The sequence below is a fragment of the Arachis hypogaea genome, chromosome 14, assembly GCF_003086295.3.
Source record: "Arachis hypogaea cultivar Tifrunner chromosome 14, arahy.Tifrunner.gnm2.J5K5, whole genome shotgun sequence".
Lineage (NCBI taxonomy): Eukaryota > Viridiplantae > Streptophyta > Magnoliopsida > Fabales > Fabaceae > Arachis > Arachis hypogaea.
Genome location: NC_092049.1, coordinates 98,557,010 through 98,578,252, shown reverse-complemented (window position 1 = coordinate 98,578,252; position 21,243 = coordinate 98,557,010). Strand labels below are relative to the sequence as shown.

The 21,243-nt window shown below is 33.4% G+C and overlaps 1 protein-coding gene and 1 long non-coding RNA gene across 11 annotated transcripts; both read right to left on the bottom strand.

The window, feature by feature from the left end:
• Positions 1-966: 966 nt before the first annotated feature.
• Positions 967-6,230, bottom strand: LOC112743554 (uncharacterized). Of its 8 annotated transcripts, none has more exons than XR_003172041.3 (9): positions 5,218-6,230; positions 3,762-3,835; positions 3,513-3,536; positions 2,979-3,053; positions 2,620-2,667; positions 2,468-2,520; positions 2,018-2,142; positions 1,795-1,906; positions 967-1,390 (listed from the first exon to the last, which is right to left on the bottom strand). It is a non-coding gene; the product is annotated as an uncharacterized lncRNA (long non-coding RNA). The 8 variants fall into 8 exon arrangements; XR_011871010.1 differs by having other exon boundaries at positions 2,948-3,053; positions 5,218-6,228; XR_011871013.1 differs by having other exon boundaries at positions 967-1,416; positions 5,218-6,228.
• A 476-nt stretch (positions 6,231-6,706) lies between these two features.
• On the bottom strand, positions 6,707-20,944 carry LOC112743553 (protein LATERAL BRANCHING OXIDOREDUCTASE 1). Of its 3 annotated transcripts, XM_025792812.2 has the most exons (5): positions 20,515-20,944; positions 20,196-20,401; positions 19,151-19,398; positions 14,187-14,511; positions 6,707-7,138 (listed from the first exon to the last, which is right to left on the bottom strand). In XM_025792812.2, the coding sequence occupies exons 2-5, from the start codon at positions 20,382-20,384 to the stop codon at positions 6,893-6,895; spliced, it is 1,008 nt and encodes a 335-aa protein (XP_025648597.1). In that variant the 5' UTR covers positions 20,385-20,401; positions 20,515-20,944; the 3' UTR covers positions 6,707-6,892. The 3 variants fall into 3 exon arrangements, with proteins under 3 accessions (XP_025648597.1, XP_025648596.1, XP_072070442.1); XM_025792811.3 differs by having other exon boundaries at positions 20,196-20,594; XM_072214341.1 differs by lacking the exon at positions 6,707-7,138 and adding an exon at positions 7,429-10,718 and having other exon boundaries at positions 20,196-20,594.
• Positions 20,945-21,243: the final 299 nt, after the last annotated feature.

Below are 21,243 nucleotides of genomic sequence, written 5' to 3'. Positions count from 1 at the left end.
TGGAGACCAATTATTCTAACAACACAACCTAATAACCTAATCCAAAAACGAAAAAAAGAAACAATCCAGTCCCCCACATCAATAAGATCATCCAAGAATTTATTGGCTTTGAACAAATTGAGCCACCAAGCCACTGAGCTACGAGCCCTTTACAAAGGACAAAATCCCAGGGAACTGAAGTCAGCGTTTTTTCGTTAACAGGAGATCAGGAGTTTTTCTTTATCTTTGCTATGCAATTTATTAGCACCACCACGTAAGTTGCCTTGAGAATCTCAACCACATATTTAACTCAATATCTATACGGATCAGAATCATCACTACAAAAAATTATGGTAAAAACGGCGGTTTTTTTTGGTATTTACGGCGGTTTGAACCGCCATTATTACTAAGAATGGCGGTTTCGTTAAGTGACGTAATTCTGGGCGCCATTCTGGTTATTACGGCAGTTTTCTGAAAACCGCCACAATTCCCTGGGTTAAAACGGCGGTTTTTTGAATAGGTTAAAATGGCGGTTCAAACCGCCATTATTTCCAGCGTTAAAACGGCGGTTTTTGGATAGGTTAAAACGGCGGTTTGAACCGCCATTATTACCTTGACAGAGTGGCATTTTGATTGGTTAAAACGGCGGTTCAAACTGCCGTTATTTCCAGGGTTAAAATGGCGGTTTTTGGATAGGTTAAAACGGCGGTTTGAACCGCCCTTATTACCCTGACAAAGTGGCGTTTTAGTTGGTTAAAACGACATTTTTGAACTGCCATTTTACCCTGACAATAGCGTTTTGGTTGGTTAAAATGACATTTTTGAACCACCATTTTACACTGACAACGACATTTTTTATCGTTTAAAAAAAAATAATTTTTACCGTCATTTTTATCGCGTTAAATAAATAATTTTGTGATTAAAATTTCACAATAGCAAAAAATCATAATCCATAAATGAAATATTATATAACTCATAAACAAAATATTAATATAATATATAATTTTTTATTATTAAAATCAAAAGTAATTACTCCTATACAAAACCTTGTCTTACTAAACTTACCAAAATACAAGCATTGCAATAAACACTAATCAGTCAAATCTACCATCCAGTTTCCTAAACTATGTTAATATCTAATAATGTATTTAAACCATCTAATAAGTGCTGTTTTTACTACTTAGAATATGAATATACAAGACAAGTAGCTTAGCTAAGTGATAATGAATAAGATTTGGAGGCCAAAAATTTTCTCCTTTTGTAATTAACTTTAAAACAAGCCTGTCTTAGTTTCTTGGTCTCTTGTGTGAGTTTCATCTCGGTAACTTGCTCCAACATCTTTGTTTCTTGCTCCAACACTCCATTTTCATTATCCAAACTCATCTCTTACAAAAAATTTTAGCAACCTCTCCTGTCAGAAAATTTCTATCAAGCCGGCTGTTATAAATTGAAATTATAACAAAGAAAAGATGTCATTAGAAACAATATATATCTAGTCAAATAATATAAAGAGAAAAAATAAAATTAGATTGGTAGACTTGTCGCATTTTCTTTTTTACCTACAATACATTTGTTCATTATCTTCTATCAAGAAGAAAATATTTTTCACTATCAGCCCTGCAATTACCCCCCTTTAGTTTGTATTTCTTTCAAGAATTAAAAATTGAAAAGTTAAAATGAGAGAAAACCAAAGCATACAAGATGCATCGAAAGGTATGCACACAAAGTAATTTATCAAATTCATCCATTTAAGAAAGGACATGCATTATTTTGAAACACTAGTATAAATCTCATTACAGCAAAGTGAAGTCATACTTGACATAGCAATCATGGCTTTTTCATTGGGTCTAAAAGAAGCACGTGTTGGAGGAGAGAGCAAATTGGTGAAGATTTTGGCCCTTTCATGCATACATTGTCCAACAGCACACTGAAAGGTTTATGACCAAGGGAATTAGCTAAAGAGAAGTTTCTGGGAAACAAATATATTAATGCATACCAAAAATAAGGTATATATATATATTAAAACATTGCAACTCACCAACAAGGCCCATATACATGCTATGCTTCCTGCCTCTTTGTTTCATTTCTCTGTTTCTCTGGTTGCATTTCTGGCTCAAGGAGAAGCAAATATGGCTCAAGGTTTGGAAGTATAAACAAGGGAACCTATTCAAAGCGAAGAAGAATTATACAATCATAGTATTACCTTTAATTAAGTAAATTGATCACAATAGGCTACTTCCTAACCATCACATTAAAAACTTAAATAGTATTTCAAAAAAATTATAAGAAAATTATAATAATTACCTCTTTTAAATAATAATTTTGTAGCAGTCACAGTAGATTTGTGAGGGCGATTCCCAGGTTATTATTTTTCTTTAGTTTATTTTTTTTAATTTACAAGCACCACCCAAAATAGTAAACTAACTTAAGCTAAAAATTTTCACATTAAACTAAACTCACTTATAATAAAAATTTACAGTTAACTAACCCTCTAGAATATGCTTCTAGAAGATCAAGCACAAGGAATGGCTGTGCACTAACCTGAAACATTCAAGTGAGATATGTTTAAGTTTATAAATAAAAACTAAGGAAATAAAGAATAATAATAGTTTTTTAAATAATAAAAACCTATGTACATACGTAATATTTAAGATTATAATTCAAAGGGTCATTGAGAAAGTATTAGAACTGCAAGGCATAAGACAAAGTGATTATGAACCAATTATAGGAGCACAAATGAAATATTAATGATTAATAAACAATGCCAAAATCAGTAACATAGGCACAAAATGAGAATATAAAAAAATACACAAATCATGTCAATTATATCTGCTAAAGAGATGGGCACAAAACAACTTAATGAAATATTATAGTGTTCTCATTCGGTGGCCATAGATCAACGAGCTAAGAAAACTTTACAACCAATTTTCAGGGAAAAATGTCAAATTAGTAGAATGCAAACATTAACTTGTATGGAAGTGCAATTCTAGAACATTAACTTCACTGTGGCACTCAGAGTCCTCAGTTTCTTGTCTTTTTCACTTCAAACGTTAGTTTGGGTTGCCCGAAATTCTCTGCACCATTGCCAAAGCAAACAGATGAATATAACCATTTAAGTCTTTTCATCTTTTAAGTATATATATACCCCCTCTTCATTTGGATTTTCTAACAAATTCAAATCTTAATAAAAAAATGACAGTTAATTTCATTTATGTTCAGATTGTATTGAAAAGGTGTTTCATATAAAGAAAATAATAATTGAATACTTCTGATAAATCATGAACCTACCAGATAGATGACAAAATTAGAGTTTGGTGTGATAATTTGAAGTTGATTATGGTAAGTAACATAGGACATAAGAAACAGAAAAAAAGGGGGCCAAGATTTTCTGATAGGCAGAAGCAATAGTGAAGTCAAGAGTTTGGTGTGATAATTTGAAGTTGATTATGGTATTAGAATACTATTTATATAGAGCAGCATGCATCTGCAGACAAGACAAGTAGTGCTTCAAAAATATCCTCAACAAACCGTACCTAAGATTTCCAAGATCTTCTCCTCTGAAATAATCATTAAAAAAGAAGATAAAAGAAAGGAACCCAATTAATTAAGACATCATCGGCAAAATCAAATCTATTAAAAAACATTAGAGACAGAATGACAGATTTTTGAACCAATTTCTCATCCAAACTTCACTTAATTAATAGACCTAATTAAGGCCACAACAAACTTCAAAAGCAAATTCCAAAGCTAAGAATAATAAAATAAGATAGAAATAAAGAAACCTGCTTTAGTGAAGTTGTAACCTCGATGAAGAGAGGGGTATGTATGACCAAGTCACCCTGTTATGCGACCAACTCTGCCGCATCAGAAGATTTTATATTATATTATATTACATAAAAGAGTCAGAGTTTGGATTTGAAAGGCACTGATGCTGAGAAAACAAACACTAATCGGAGTCTTGTGCTTTGGAGCAACACCAATTTAGATACACGTTATTAATTGAATCAAGATTATAAAAAACCAAATATTACTGTGAGTTTAGGAAAACATAATCCAAGATAAGTGGGCATGATGAAGAACGGTGAAGGCTGCTGTGGATGGCAGCAACATTCTTTTTCTTTTCTTTTTCTACAATCTATTATCTATCAACTTACATGCCAATTTTAAGGAACATCCAACTCAAGCTGAAAGTTGAAACTGCTCAAAATCAATTTAGTTTTGGAAAACTATAATAGTCTTATTTCAAGTCATCTATTGACAACATTGGTCACTCTTAAAAAAGTAGTTAAGTTGGGTTCTTATTTTTGTTGACACACTCTTACTCTTCCACACTTGTAGAAGGTATGGTCCAACACCTACACCTACAAACTTCATTGAACCAGATCAAATCTAATCTAATTTGATCAAATATCTTTGGATTAATAGTAATCAATCCAAGTTACAACGCTGAGCTGACTACAAAGAACCATGAGCTTCTCATGGCCAAAAGTAGAGAATAATTAAAGTAGTGAACAAGCTTTAATTTCACTGAAAAAAAAAACACAATCACTGTACATACACATGAGCTGCATCAAAATATATATAATAGCTTCTAAAACCACTTATGAAATTACTCAAAAAGAGGTTCTCAAGATATATTATGAAGAATTGAAACTAAATACCGCTTATACTACTTATAAATAATGTACAGTCCCAGTTTAACAAGAATAAAATAAATTCATGGACTTTGAACTTTGAACAAGCTAGGAAAGATGTTGCTATGAATAGTAAATAATATTCTCACTAGTAAATAATATTCTTAATAGAAAAGCCAAATTCAGTAGAGTTATTTTCAAAACAGAAACGCCTTGCCTTTAATCATAGCTCCCTCATCTCTTCTAAAACCTCAAACTTGTGAAATTCCCAATTAAACATATCATTCAACCATCAAAAATGCAAATCATGATTAATTTTTTACACATTATAATGAAAGCTTAATATACAAAAATGTTGTCATAATCAGAAGAGTAAGAGCAGGAAGCAGTGGAAGTGTAAAGACTTAAGAGGGATCTTGAAGAATTGTAAAGTCATCCTCCTGCACCTTCAAATTATAGTGCAGCTTGAAGATTTCAACTATAAGAATATTAAAGTTTTTTCTCCTATTATTGTTTGAAAATTTATAGACTCGAATTATGCAAAATAGTGTTAGTTGGGGAATAATATCAAACAGATGAAATGCAGAGAAAGAAGAGAGCTTACAAGGATGTTGAGTTTCCCTTGGAATTCAAAACACACAGAGTCCATCAGCTTCTCCCTCTGATGAGGAACAAAGACATTGCAAACAGATTCAGTAACCTCAAAACCAGAATCATTTCATTAGATGAGAGACTTAGTGAGCTCAGCTTCGTTCCTTGCACACGCGTGCACTCTTGCTCCAAACCCAATCAGTTCCTCCACAATGCCGTGACTTGTTTTGAAGAGAAAGTAAAGTGTTGTGTTGTACTAATTTCGGACAAATGATGTAGATTATGAGATCATTCAGTTTAATAGAATAGATTAGGTCTCAAACTAAATAAAATCAGAAGCAAAAAAATAACAACAGAACAGAAAATACAGCAATAACAAGCTAACAACAACAACATCACAAAAGATCAATGAAAATTAAAATACACAAAAAGAACCAGCATTCTTTGTTTCTTCCTACTAGAGTATGAACTAGATCTAAAAGGATGAAGAGGAAGGAAAAAATCAAAGAAGAAGATTAAGTAGATTATCTATTAGAAGTGACAGAGATGGTGAAACCAAATTGTAGAAGCTTGCTCAAGGCAGCAACAACGGCGTTGCTTGCGGAGGTGAGGAGGTGAGCCAGATTGAAAATCAGATCATAGAAGGCAGCGACAACGGTGTTGCTTGCGATGGTGCAGAGATGAATGATGGCAATGAGATGAGCGGCGACAAATCTTCATATCGAAGCCAAATCATTGAAGCTTGCTGAAGAGGACAACGGTGTTTCTTGCAATGGCGAGGAGATGAACGATGGTGATGAGACGAACGCTGAAAAATCTTCAGATCAAAGCCAAATCGTAGAAGCTCACTGAAGGCAGCAACAACGGCGTTGCTTGCAGCAGCGAGGAGATGAGTTGCAACAAAGTGATGAGTGATAGTGAGGAGTTGAATGACAAATAAGGAAGATGAACAATGGCAAGAAATTAGGGTTCGTCATTGACACTCATCCTCATTTTCTCATATGCAACAATACTAATTACACTCTCATATGCAACATTGCTCGAGTTAAAAAAGGGAAAAAAAATTCTATGGCGGTTTGAAACGCCACAATCAACAAAGCTGCCACAAAAACCATTAGCATTATGGCATGAGTTGGCGCTGCTGTAATTAACAAATATAACGGCAGTTTTTTTGACCCTCCATAAAATTAGTGCCATTTTTACCAATATTTTTTGTAGTGCATGTTATATCGGTATATAAAAAAAGTACATTGATGCATTAGAAAATCTTCCTATAATATGTTATTAGTAATTTAGTATTGAGCAATACTACATGTTCAAAGTTTGCATCCATATTTATAATAATTTTATACATAAAAATATATATTATCAAAATTTATACACATAAATTAATATATTTTGTATTTATATTTTTAAAATTTATATATATAAATTAATAAAAATTATTTATTAAAAACAATTAGTATTTATACTAATTAAATAATAATAAAAAATATTAAAAATTACTGATCCAAAAATTTTTCATTAGCTATTTCAACTTAGAAGGGCTTGTTCAAACACACACTCACATATCCTTGGTCAAAAACAAAATCAATTATTCAAACAACATGGAAAAACAGCTTTAAAAAAAAAACACAACGTAGAACTGTCTATTTCTTGTACATATTACTATTTCACTTTACTCTTATTCATTTAATTCTTGCGACATCAGTGTGTGCTTTGCCTTCCATTTTTCTTTGTAAGGATTGTCTAAGATATTCTCCAAATATGACTTTCTTGTACAACTTGGGATTTTCAGCATCTACCATATGATCAAGAGGCTCAACCTCCACATCATCCCATGGGGAGATAAATGTTGCATATGAAATCCTTTCTCTATTCTTATTTGTCACTACTCTGTGTTCAATGCTCTTGTATTTCCCATTACTCCATATCTGTTACAGAAAAATAAAAGTAATTTATATATTATTAACATTGCATGCAGCACCAATTTGATTTGGAGAACTATAGCGAGAAGGTGACTAGTGACTACGTAGACTTGTTTGGTAGTTGAGACAGGTATTAAAGGCCAATAAGTTTTTTTTTCCAAAACAAAACATTATAAATATTTTTTTGGTTGGCTCAAAAAGTAAAACTAATGGAGGCAGAACACTAACACAATTTTTTTTGTCCAATATCCAAGATTTAAAATGACTATAAACAATTTCTTTTTTCCATCTTCGTCTTTGTTGCCGTGTGCACGATTTCTATATTTATATCCAAAAGAAACTTTTAAATTTTAAATAAAAGAAAGTTATTCAACTTGTTTTCCTTTCAAATTTACAATTTCAAAATTTCTTGCAAACGTAAATGGCCGCAGCTCAACTGCAGCCACAATTGCATTTTAAAACCGTGATTGTGATGCTACCATGCATTTTTTTTTTATGCTTCCAAACTTTTTAATTATTCTAAGAATTATGTCCTCCATATATATTGGTTTAATAAATTAGAAATGTTGAATCTCTTATCTAATTATTGAAGTGCCATCCTTGTTGTCATATTCAGCTTGATAAAAAGTACAATGTACAAGGGGTATATATAGGTACTAGAAGGATTAAATTAATAAAAGCATAAAATCCTACCATTAATATACAGATATACTATATAAATATAAACGATACTAACTGATCTAAATTGATTCTAATGATTCTCTAACATCCCCCCCTCAAACTCAAGTGGGAGCTAAGAATACCATATTGAGTTTGGATAGCAAAGTCCGGAAACGAGTCGGGTGATGAGCTTTCGTGAAGATATCAGCAATCTGATCCAGTGTCCCAACAGCAATGAGACGAACAACAGCAATAAGGATACATTGCCGAACAAAGTGACAATCAATCCCAATGTGTTTGGTGCGTTCATGAAATACATCATTATGGGCAATCTGAATAGCATTACGGTTGTCACAAAAAACATCAGTAGGGGACGACTGAGGAGCACCCAAATCTTCGAGAAGCCAACGAATCGAGATAACCTCAGCCATGGTGTCAGCGAGGGCACGGTACTCAGCTTATGTGCTTGATCGAGCAGTGAACATTTGCTTCTTAACACGCCAAGAAATGAGAGCGTCGCCAAGAAACAAACAGTAACCAATAGTAGAACGACGATCAGTGGGATCACCGGCCCAATCAGCATCAGAGTATGCTTGAAGAGACAAAGAGGAATGGGCAGAAAAATAAAGGCCATGAAATAGAGTGCCTTTGATGTAGCGAAGAATGCGAAGAACTGCCGCATAGTGAGTAGTACGAGGAGCTGACAAGAACTGGCTAAGTACATGAACTGGATAAGCGATGTCTGGTCGGGTGACAGTTAAGTAGACGAGACCTCTAACTAACTGTTGATAGAGAGTCGGATTATCCAAAACAGTGCCATCCATAGGGGTAAATCAAACATTAGGCTCAAGGGGGTAGATTCAGTGCGACTATCTGTAATCCCAGCGCGAGCAAGAAGATCTGAAGCATACTTAGCCTGAGAGAGATAGATGTCATCATCTGTGGAGATGACCTCGAGACCAAGAAAATAGCTGAGAGAACCAAGATCTTTCATCTCAAAAGTATGGTGAAGCGAGGCTTTGAGATCAGAGATACCATCAACATCATCTCCAGTAATGATCATGTCATCAACATACAAAAGCAGAAGAACAATTCCACGTGAACTTTTACGAATAAAAAGCACATTCTCATGAGGACTACACGTGAAACCGATATTGCAGATGGTGGTGCTGAACTTGTCAAACCATTCACGAGGAGCTTGCTTAAGACCATAAAGTGCCTTGCGAAGAAGACAGACTTTGTTAGAAGGACAAGGATAACCTGGAGGTGGTTTCATATAGACCTTCTTTCTTAAATATTCATTAAGAGATGCATTCTTCACGTCCATCTGACTGAGTGGCCATTTTTTGACCGCAGCAATGGCAAGAAGTGCTCTAACAGATGTGAGACGAGCAACAGGAGCAAAAGTCTCTTAATAGTCAATACCATACTCTTGCGTACGACCTTGAGCAACCAAGCGTGCCTTATAGCGGTCAATAGAGCCATCAAAGCGAGTCTTGATCTTGTATACCCATCTACTACCCACAACTTCTTGATTAGAAGGAGGATCAACCAAATCCCAAGTGTGTGCTTTTTCAAGTGCCTGTATTTCTTCCTGTATTGCTTGTTGTCAATTTGGATTTATGGAGGCTTCTCTGAATGACTTAGGTTCATGTTGGTGAAGAATAGTAGAAAATCAATGATAATCAAGAAGATGAGGAGGTGGATTTCTTACCCGAGAAGAACGAGTGGGAGGAGGAGGCATGACGGTAGGAGCGGGATCGCCGTCCAGTCTGGAATCATCGGGAGATGGAGAAGGCGGAAGAGCAGGAGGCTATAGAGGATGACCCGAGATAGAACCTTCAGAATCATCACTAGAAAAAAGGTCAACATTGGGGTTAGTGAAGAAAGGTGATTGAGTGGGAGGAATGGACTCAAAGGAGGAAAATCGAGAAAACATGTGATGCTCACAGAAGACAACATGACGAGATATACGAATACATTTAGAGAGAGGTTTCCAACAATGATAACCCTTGTGTTCAATGCCATAACCAAGAAAACAACACATGCGAGCACGAGGTTCAAGTTTACTCTACTCATGAGGCTGAAGAAGAACAAAACAGACACAACCGAAAACTCGAAGAGAACTGTAATCTGGAGAGGTATGATAAAGATGCTCAAAGGAAGTAACATTACCAAGAACAGAATAAGGAAGTCTATTGATAACATAAATAGCAGTAAGAACAGCTTCACCCCAAGTACGCTCAGAGCACGAAGAAGAAAGAAGCATTACACGAACACAGTCAAGAATGTGACGGTGTTTACGTTCAGCTCGGCCATTTTGTTGAGAAGTATCAGGGCAGAAAAACTCAGACAAAGTACCCTGTTCTGCAAGAAAGGCTAAAAGTTTGGAATCACAATATTCCATAGCATTATCACGTCAAAAAACTTTAATGACTTTGGAAAACTGAGTTTTAATCATAGTGACAAAGTTAATATAGATCTGAGGTAAATCATGGCGATTAGTCATCAAATAAACTCAAGTAAAGCGTGAATAATCATCAATAAAAATGACAAAGTATCTATCTCCTCCCATGGAAGCGGTGGGAGCGGGGCCCCAAACATCAGAGTGGATAAGATCAAAAGGAGAACAAGCAAGAGAGGAATTAATATGAAATGATAAAGCAGGTTGTTTGGCAGTTTGACAAGAAATGCAATCAAAAGACTCAGTAGGAACCTGACCCAATACATCTTGAGATACAAGAGGATGCAATTTTCCTAAGGAGCTGTGGGCAAGACGTTGATGCCATAAGTGAAGGGTAAATGGAGAAGAAGCAGCACAGAGATTTGGCACAAGAGGAATATGAAGATTTTCGAGTTCAAACAACCTTCCGCCTTACATCCAGTCCCGATGATTTGTCCCGTCCGGCGATCCTGTACACGACAACTAGCAATGGAAAAATTAACATCAAAATCCAGACCAACAAGTTGTCCAACAGAAATAAGATTAAAGTTCAGGTTGGGAATATAATAAGCATCAGAAAGATTAAGAGTTGACTGAGAGATAGAACCCTTGTGTGTTGCGCGCAAGAGGAAACCATTAGCAGTATTAACAAAAGGTGCATTTATAGTGGTAGACAGAGACGAGAAAAGATCACGCAGCGGAGACATGTGATTAAAGCAACCCGAGTCAAAATACCAATTAGAATTATATGGAGGAGTCGAAAAAGCATCAGGAGTATTACTGGAAGGCGAGAGAAGATGCTTAAGAAGAGATGCAATAGAAGGCAGGTCGAGAGAAGCAGATGTGGTAGATTCAGTACCAGAGATAGCAGAAGCAGAAGCATGCTTGGAGAAGTTGGGATGAGAATGATGCTCAAGGGGACTAGGACGTGGTGGGCGAGTAGGACAGGTAGTAATAAAATATCACGACAGCTTGCAGTGATGGCAGAATACTTGTGGACAATTGTAGATGATGTGACCTTTTTGTTGATATTTGTGACATGTAACAAAAGGACAGTCTGAGAAGAAGTGCACAGAACGATTACAGTTTTGACAGAATTTACCCTGTCTGCCTCTGGTAGCAAAAACATCAAATTTTTCCATAATAGTAGACAAAAAAGATCAAAGAGAGGAGAGAAAATGGTGGTTTCGGAGCAGAAAATGACAAAACAGACAGCAAAATCGAAAAGAGCTCACCAAAAATTCTTAGAGACGGCCCCACTGTCTGACACATCACCTGCCATGTCAGATTCCACATCAACAGGGAAAGTGACACGTGGCGACGTCTGAGTGGAGAAGAGAAGCCTCGTCAACGCTGAGTCAGCAGGTGTGGTGCGCGGGTCGCGAAGCGGTTCGGTTCGGGTCAGGCGTGGGTTGCTGGAGGCGCTGATTCCACAACACGTGGCACGCGCTGGACGGGTGGATCGTTGCTGAAGATCGAACGGTGCTGGGTGGGCAAGCAAAGGCGCGACACGTGGGAGCCGCTGAACCGTTGATCAGATGCGCAATCCAACGGTTTGAAATGAATCTGGAGAGGAGAAGAAGCTGGTGACGGCAGTGACTTCCAGCGGCACGTGGCGGCGCATGTGGAGGCTTCCGGCGATGTTTCGGGACTCGTTGAACTTGTGACGACGAGACGAAGACGATGGTGTGGGTAGTGACGAACCAAAGCGTCAAAAAGAAACGAAAAATCAAGGACAAAGAAGACTGCTGGAAGAAAAAACAAAAGGACTATGGACCAATTGTTGCTGAATAAAAATATAACCTAAGCTCTTGATACCATGTTATAAACAAGAGAGTAATCTAAAATATTGTATTATTCAGCTTGATGAAAAGTACAATGTACAAGGGGTATATATAGGTGCTAGAAGGATCAAAGTAATAAAAGTATAGAATCCTACAATTAATATACAAATATGCTATATAAATATAAATGATACTAACTGATCTAAATTGATTCTAATAATTCTCTAATGATTCTAATGTTCTCCTATATTCAAATAATTCACATTTATGATGTAAATCCATATATACACTTTATTAAAAATAAATATGAAGATTAAATAAAAATATTTATTAAAATAACTTTATTTATTAAAAAAATATTGTTAAAATTTTAGTACTTGTCTTTAGAAATTTCAATCTCTTGTATCTCCACTTCGTAGAGATACTAAATAGACTGAAATTTTATATTTTGAGATTGAAATTTTAATTTCATTCAACTATAAGAAAAATATTAAATACCGTCAGATTTAGCGTTGGACGATAGTGGCGAGTTTTCCGTCGAATTTGATTATAAATTCGTAACCCTAAAATATTATCATCGGACTCTTGAGATTACAAAACAGTGCTGGATAGTTGGGCTAGAGGCTCATTGAAAAAGCAAACAATAAAACAAGCTTGCACATTGATAGAGAAGTTGGCAGCATGCATCAAAATGAGAATTGATATGAAGATGAGGGATTCATGCATTAACATAAATGGCACTGAGGTGTGTCGTGAAGCCCCTCAAGCTTCCCAAACCCCCAACCTAGGAGAAGCAAGGTGAAGCTAGTGACGATAAATGGCCGCTTGTTGGTACGCAATCCAACCATGGTTAGTCACTCTTAGTTTTCTTCCTTTGATTTTTTTAGTCCATGCATCATTCATCTCCCCTTTCTCCTTCCCGTCGACGGTAATATTTGGAAAGAAAAAAAAAATTATGGCACGCTCACTATCGTCGAATTTATCGACATGTAAATATGACAGTAATCTTGTTTAGTGAAACGTTGCGTTTTGGACATACAGAAAACGTTACCATCGATTTTTTTCGATGGTAATCGTGCCCTAAAAGAAAGCGTGAACCGTCGTGTCCATCATCACCCTTTCTCTCTCATTACCACCTCCACCTCCGTTCTCTACCCCCTTTCATTGCCGCCATCGCCGCTCCATCGTTCTCGGCAAGCCAGAACCTCTGCCACCAGCCGCGCTCAACGCTCCACGTGAATTTAGGAAAGCAGAACTTCCACCACAAGCCACGCCTCCACCACCGCGATGTCCGCTGCTCTCTCCACCGAGGCGCACTCTAGCGAGCCACCTCCACCGCCGCAACCTCCACCTCCACCTCCATCGTTGCTCCACTCTTCTTGCTCTGAAGTTGGTTTTGGGCTTTTGTTAATTTTTTTATTAATATTCTCTATTTTAAATTCATTATGATTTAATTAGATTTTAATTTTTCGTTATTAATTTAATTTAGTTAAAATATTTTTTGCTGTTAGGTTAATTTAGAATAATATTAGAAAATTTTTTATTAGGATTTCTCTTAGTTCATAGTTAATTAAGCATGCTATTATGATTCTTGAGTTTATAATTTGAATTTGTTTAGGATTTATTGACTGATATTTTAATGAATACTGTAATATAATGCTGAATTTTGTGGGATTCATAATAGATCAATTAACTCAATATTTCAAACCATCATTTTGTAGTTTTAAATATTAGTTTTACCATTCAATCAAATTTTTAACATCACTTTTTAATCAACACCATATAATTTAATCATATATGGGTTGCATTTTTTCCCCCAAATTTCACAGGTATTATAATAATTTGTTCTAATTTTTCTTACATATACTTTTAGTATAAAAGTTGATTTAGTTGAGTTTTTCATACTCACAGTTATAATTTATTTTTTTCTATAAACATATATATAAAATTCAGACATGTTTCCACTTATTTTCTCTATTTGATTAGTCTGTTTTGATCTCTTTTATCTTTTTCACTTCTATTGCAATTTGAGTGCTTATAAAATTTGAATGCTTATTTTCAATTTATTTCTAATCACCAAACACAATATTGAGTGTCTATTCCTCAATATCAATTTCAGTGGGTGGAAAGAAACGCTTACTAACAAAAGATATGTCAAGGTATGTACCTCTAAGATATCTCCAACATTGACAACTAGAGCATCTGATTTTGGAACGACAGGTACCCATCCTCCCTTGTGTCGAATTTCTAAGCCGCAAACATCATCATTTTGCAGAAGCAATGTTATGGTGCCTGAATCAGAGTGTGGACTCACACCCAATACATTTTCTGGTGTGATACAAGGAGGGTAATAGTTCATACGTAAGCCTTGAATTATTTCTTTGTGTAGTTCATGAAGAACATGATTCTCCATCCCCATAATCGCAGACAAAGTACTCAGCAGTTCTCGACTCACTCTATTAACTTCCCTTGAATATGCCTCTATTATCTCACTGCAATGGTTCATGAAGAAGTTATATATGATGATGAAGATATAGAAATGTGTTGATAAAGTAATTGCTAAACATCTAAGACAACTTAATCTTTATAGATCATCAATTTTTGTAATTTAAATTTAATCAAGATATATGATGTCTTGTCATCTTTAATGATTTTTATATATATGCTTTTTTATTATTTAAATTAAAGTTTTTCTATGTTTTAATAAAATTTTTATAACTAATCATAAATTTAAAGTTGTTTTAGAATTATTGTGGATTCAAGTTATATTTTTAAAAAAATTTACAACTAAAGAGTAATTTGTAAATACTGTCAATTCTAACCTCTTTATATTCAAGTGATTATAATTTAAGTTAAAAAAATCCAAATGAGCCAGTTCTAGTGGCATTAGAAAGTTGATATCGAGAGCTTTAGAATAATATGCATATGTCTACAGTAAACATTCTAAACCACACAAAACCATCATCTTTCTTGTCGCAAAAATCAGCGTCCAAAGTTGGCGTGCAACACCAACAAAGAACATTTAACACCCCAGAGTCCAAGAAAGTAGCATACAACGCCAGCAAAGGGCGTGTAATGCCCTCAAGGAAGAACTAAGTTGGCGTGCAATACCAAGAGTGGCGTGTAATACCTTCGAAACCCATAAGAAGATGCGTGCAAGGCTGGACTTCCAAGTTAAACGCCATGACCAACTCCAACTCTCAGGGACTTGTTTTGAATCAAAATTCTCTAAGAATTTTTGTGATTAGTGGTTGTCAACTCTTCTAGAAAAATTAGGTGTTAGTTTAATTTAAATTTGGATTTAAATAAAGTGTTATCTTTCTTTCTTTCAGAAAGCTAAAAATTAGTTTTAGGATAGATTTGAATTATTATTTTAGTTATCTTATCTTTCTAAAGATAAGAGATTAGATTTAATTTTTGAATTTGAATTCTAGATAGAACTTAGGATATAATAAGAGGTTCACAAGAAAGAGATATCTGGGGGAGGATCTTTGGATTCCAATAATCTAAGATCTCATACCTTCATCTTCTTCTTTTGCTTTAGTTTTCTTATTATCATGAGTAACTAAATCTCCATTGTTAAATGTTAGGAACTCTGTTTTATTTTCATGGATTATTAATGTAAGTGTTTTTTTTTTTTTTTTTTGATTCATGTTTTTCTACTTTTTCAAGATTGAGTTTCGTTCTTCAATCATTAATGGTTAGAAGTATTGAAAATATTCTATTACTTTAAACTATTCTTTTGAATAAGTGACATTTAATGCAGCTAGGAATAGTTTTTTAAATATTGTATGGCTTAAAATCAAAACCGTTTTTAACTTCTCTTCTTAATTAGTTGACCAAGAAATTGACGTTTAATTAGGATTAGAGAAATTAGATTGTTAAGGAATTCGAATTTAATTATAAAAGATTTGCTATAAAAATATTTTTGGATGAGTCAAAGTAAGAAATACAAGTATTATTTTTTCTAAGAATTTAACATCTTCGAAAACCTTTAATATTCTCAATTCTTGATTTCTTTCTAAACCCTCTAAACCCTTTTCTCGCCCAATAATCTTAGCTGTTAAATTTTTATCCTATCTATTCTTTTTTTCGTCAAGATCCATAATCTTCTTGCCAAGTTTTAATTGATCTAATTAGAGATTAAATCAGACATTGCTTGCCTTAATCCGTTAATTCTCATGGAAACGATATTCACTCACTGTAATATTACTTGAACGATCTAATGTACTTGTCAGTATTCAAATTTATCATTCAATTTCTACTCATCAATACACTAAAAACCATATATTATATTCTTTCAATCTTTAGTTTTTTAAATATTTTTTATTCTAAACTATTCAAATTATAATTATCTTATGATTTAAGTATATATATATTATAGTTTTATATACTACTTTATTTTCACACACTCACGTCTTACTCCAAACAAAATTTTCACAAAGTAAACTACTATTTTGACCTTTTATTCAATTTCCAACAAAATGAATTTGAAAAAGAAAAAATAATCTCCAAATATTAACTTTATTTGACAAATTATACTAAATACGAAAATATATTCTTTAAAAAATTACACTTTCATCTCCTATTTTACGCCAAACAAAATTTCAGCAAAAATTAAATTACTATTTTAACTTTAGATTTAATTTTCAGGAAAATGACTTCAACAAAAAGAAAAAAATAACATCATGAACTTTTTTTTGGTTTTTAAATGACATCATGAACTAACTCCAAAGAATAATGTGTTTGGTAAAATGCACTAAACATACTGAAAGACATACCTAAAAAAAATTTCTAGGAATCAAATTGTAGCACTTTTTTTTGCAAGTACACTTACAAAAATAACATCTTTTTATTTAAATTTGATGACCTTTAATCAAGTGAAATTTTTTAACATTTTTTCTACTGAATGGTTGGAAATTCAGAGAAAACGAAAATTGAGAAGGGATTTAGAGATAGAATTTGGTTTAGTTTTTCTTTCTTGTTGTATCTATCTTTTAAATCATTATCTAAATATTTTCAAGAAAAGCTAAATCAAATGTATAAGTAATATGTTATTTATAAAAATAATAGTACATTTTGTCAGAAAAAAAATAATTTTAAGAAGATCACGATGCCATATAATTTAATTTTTTTTTGGAAATCATACTTTAAAAATAAAAATTTTTAAAGTAAAAACGGTTGTCTACTCAATTTTAAATACCTCATACATGTGCCTGAACTTAAAATATGAAGCTTTTATTAGAATATGATATTTTTGTAAGGGATAAGTACTTTTTTCGTCCCCAAGATCTAGGGTCAAAATCAATTTCGTCCCTAATCTTTTTTTTGTTATTAAAATCATCTTCAACGTTATAAAATCGTCCTTTTCTACATCGATTTTATTTTTTTGACCAAATTACCCTTCATTATTAATAAAAATAATTAAAAATAATATTAAAAATTAAAACAAACACCCCCCTCACCCCTCCCGTAACTCCCTCACCCCTCACCCCACTCCTGACTCCCGTAACTCCCTCACCCTCCCGTAACCCCTTCACCCCACTCCGTCACCCCTCTCCCGTCACCCCAACCCCAATTTCAACTTCAATTTTTCTTCTCGCTGCCGCCGCCGCCCTACTTATTCGTTTCTAGGGTTCGCCACCGCTGTCGCCGCCGCCGTTGCGTGGTCATCGGGAGGGGGACCCGCCGGCGCTGCTTCTTCTTCTGTGACTGCCTTTGCTTCTTCTTCTGTGATTGCCTCTGCTTCTTCTGCTTCTGCTTGAACTTCTGCTTCCGATTGAGTTTATGTTTCTTCTTCTGTGATTTTTTTATTTTTAATTTCTGTTGTTTTGCTGTTTTTGGATCTGAAAACTGAAATTGTAGTTGATGATTATTAAATTATTGTTTATTGAAATTGCTGTGATTATTGAAATTGTTATGCTTCTTCTGTCTCTAATTTTTTTGTTGATTTATTTTGTTTTGTGAATGTTGCTGTTAATTTGTTTTGTTTTGTTATGAGTAATGAATGGCTATGGTGGCAATGGTGATGGTGGTGCGGAAAGGGAGAGGGAGGAGGTGGAAGGAGATTGGAGAAGAGTGAGAAGAGGAAGGGGATTGGGAGAGAGTGAGAAGAGGAAGGGAAAGAGGGGGTGGGTGTCCTTCGGGAGTAGTAATTACCATGGTGAAGGTGAGAAGAAGAGGGTGATAGTAAAGAGTAGAAGGAAGGGGATTGGGGAAGGAGTGGGGGGAGAGACCGAAGAGATGCTCGGGAGTGGGTGGGGTGGGGTTTTGCTTTTTTTCTTTTTAATATTATTTTTATTAATAATGAAGGGTAATTTGGTAAAAAAAAAATAAAATTAAAGTGGAAAAAGACGATTTTATAACGTTTTGTAACGTTAAGGATGATTTTAATAACAAAAAAAGGTCGGGGACGATTTTGATTTTGATTTTGACCCCAAACCTTGGGAACGAAAAAAGTATTTATTCCTTTTTGTAATGAGTTTTGTTAATCGGTACATTCGTTAAGGATATTAAAAAAAAAGTCTTTTTCTTAAAATGACAATAATAAAATTTTATTTCTTTTGTATCCTTAACAACGAATATTGTTGGCAAAAACTCTTTTATATTTATATTTTTATCTTTTATTTTTCCTGTTATAATTTTATAACAGTTACAGTATATATGCAGGTGGCTAACAAATTTTTTTTTGTCAACATGTAGTTAACATATTTTCTGTTAATTTGTATTCGATGTCTGGATAATATAGATATAGATTATATTGCTTCATGTAGGCGTGCATTTGTACAAAAGCGAATGAAATATAAAATAAAAATAATATGTTACAAATATTAAGTAAAAGTTGTTCAATTCTCTAAAATAGTAAAATTTTTTATTTTTGTAAATCACATGAGATGAAAATAAAAAGTACCTGAATGAAAAAATTAGAAAATGAAATAGAAACCAGGATATTAACTAATTAACTGTCATGCTAGATGTATATCTAAATTAATCACGAAAATCAATCATCAGCAAAAAATATATACTAAATTAAACTATATATGTATTTATATATATATATATATAACGACTGATTTTAGTGTGAAAATAGTATTTTTAATAATTAATTCTTAGGATGCATGGAATACCTACTTGAATCCCTTAGGAGTTTTTGGCCAACACTGAAGTCTCCTACACCGAGTTGGGTATATGAGCAAAAACATTAAATCTGACCAATCAAGTATCTGATCCTCAGAAACCACATAAGCATGTCCATAACCATGTACATCGTTTGGGGGCATTGCATACTTTTCCTTCTCCTCTATTGGAAGATCGAAAAATTTAGTTGTTGCTTCCTTCATTCTTTGCAGCACTTCCTTTTCGATTCCATGGTTTACTAGCTGCGGAAGTAATTGAATAATATAACCCTCAAAGAAATTTAATGTGTGCTTCGCAATAAGTGTGCACAACAATTTATCCTTACTATTTTATATGTCATATTTAAATTTATTAAATAATATAGATAAATTAAAAATAACTGATCGTGAAAGATTTATGAGCATATAATATAAGTGTATTATAGAGATATGCAAAAAATAAAGATAGAGTTATAGAATAGGCATTTTTTATTTCGTATAGAAAAATTGTCCCTATATTTATAATTAAATAACCTTTTTATCTTTTTTATAAGTGACATAATACCGCTTCTACAAAAATTTAAGTTAGTAAGAGAAAATAAATAAATAATTAATTTTTAACATGTTCTTTTATTTAATGACATCTTTTTGGATTTGCATGAATTTTTTGTATAAATTTCTTTTTAGCCTTATATTAAAATTATTTTTTTTTGAGATCAATAAAAATTAAATTCTAGAATATATATATATATATATATATATAGAGAAATTTTGATATCATCTCTTATAATTATTTTTTTCAAAAACTTAAGTCAAAAGAAAAAAAACCTCTGTTATTTAAACCACTTTTTCCATGTAATATTTCTAACCATCTGTATCTCTATTTTAAAAACAGTACATCTAAACTTATAGCGATATATATTTGTATTACAAAATAAAAATATTAGGCAAATTCTCTTTGTTGGGATCTCATGATTTCTCAATCTTTATTAATATGAGATACGATTTTATGAGTTTGAAACATTATGATTGATGAAAACATAAGAGAGTTAGTTAATTACTTGAAAGAAGCCCCAGTCCTTGCATGCTTTGTCCAGTTTCAAAAGCTCCAGAGAGTTTCCAGAAGAGAGAAGTGCAAAATCAAGGACAGGGATTTGAGATGAAAGGTGAGTCAAATAGTTGACTTTCTCCATCTCTTCAGTGCTCCTTATGTATCTTTGTGGAACCTCCAAAGGGTTGTTCTTCACCATTTCTTGAACATTAGGCACTGCAATTGATGAACCAAATGTTAGGGGTTCCTCCATCTCATTATCTGGATTGAAACTCATTTTTGCTGTGCACAAATAGTGAAATAACTAGACTTTAATTTCAATCAAGCACCTGTAACTCTATTTCAAAAATGTATCATTTCATTAATTTACTCTTAGTCTCTTATTTAGGGTGTGAAACCTATATAGGACGAGTCTCTGACTCTCAGCTCAGTTTTCTTTTATATTCAAGAATTAGAGTTTGGACCTTTTGATTCGCAGAGACATTTAAGTTCTCGAAAATTTGAAAATATATTTAAGTCTCTGACATTTTCAAAACCTGGATATATCGATCTCTTATGTTCATTTAAGTCGGTCAAACTCAACGAAAAAATCAAATGTAACTCCCGTTGTACTGACCTGGTTGATAGAGATGCACACGATGAGAAAGCTTTTAAAATTGGACAAATTAGACTCAGAAATCGATATGCCTAGATAAAGATCAAAGACTTAAATGTATTTTTAAATGTTCAAAGACTTAAATGCCTGCAAACCAAAAAGTCAGGAATCAATTTATCCTTTCTTTTAAGAATTAAAAATAGATGCATATCGAAATTATGTATAAAATAATATTAGCATATTAAAAAGATTAAATCTTCAAATTGTCTTCCTTCATTTTTAAACGTGACAAATAATTGATATCTATCTTTTTAAACTTACAGATAGTTAAATTAGTTTTCAATTAGATAACATCGGTACAAACTAGTTGTTAATTAATATATTTTAATAAAATTATCTTTACATACATTTTTTTTAAAGAAAGAGCTTGATGTAAAAGAATTAAATTATTTGAAATGTTAAA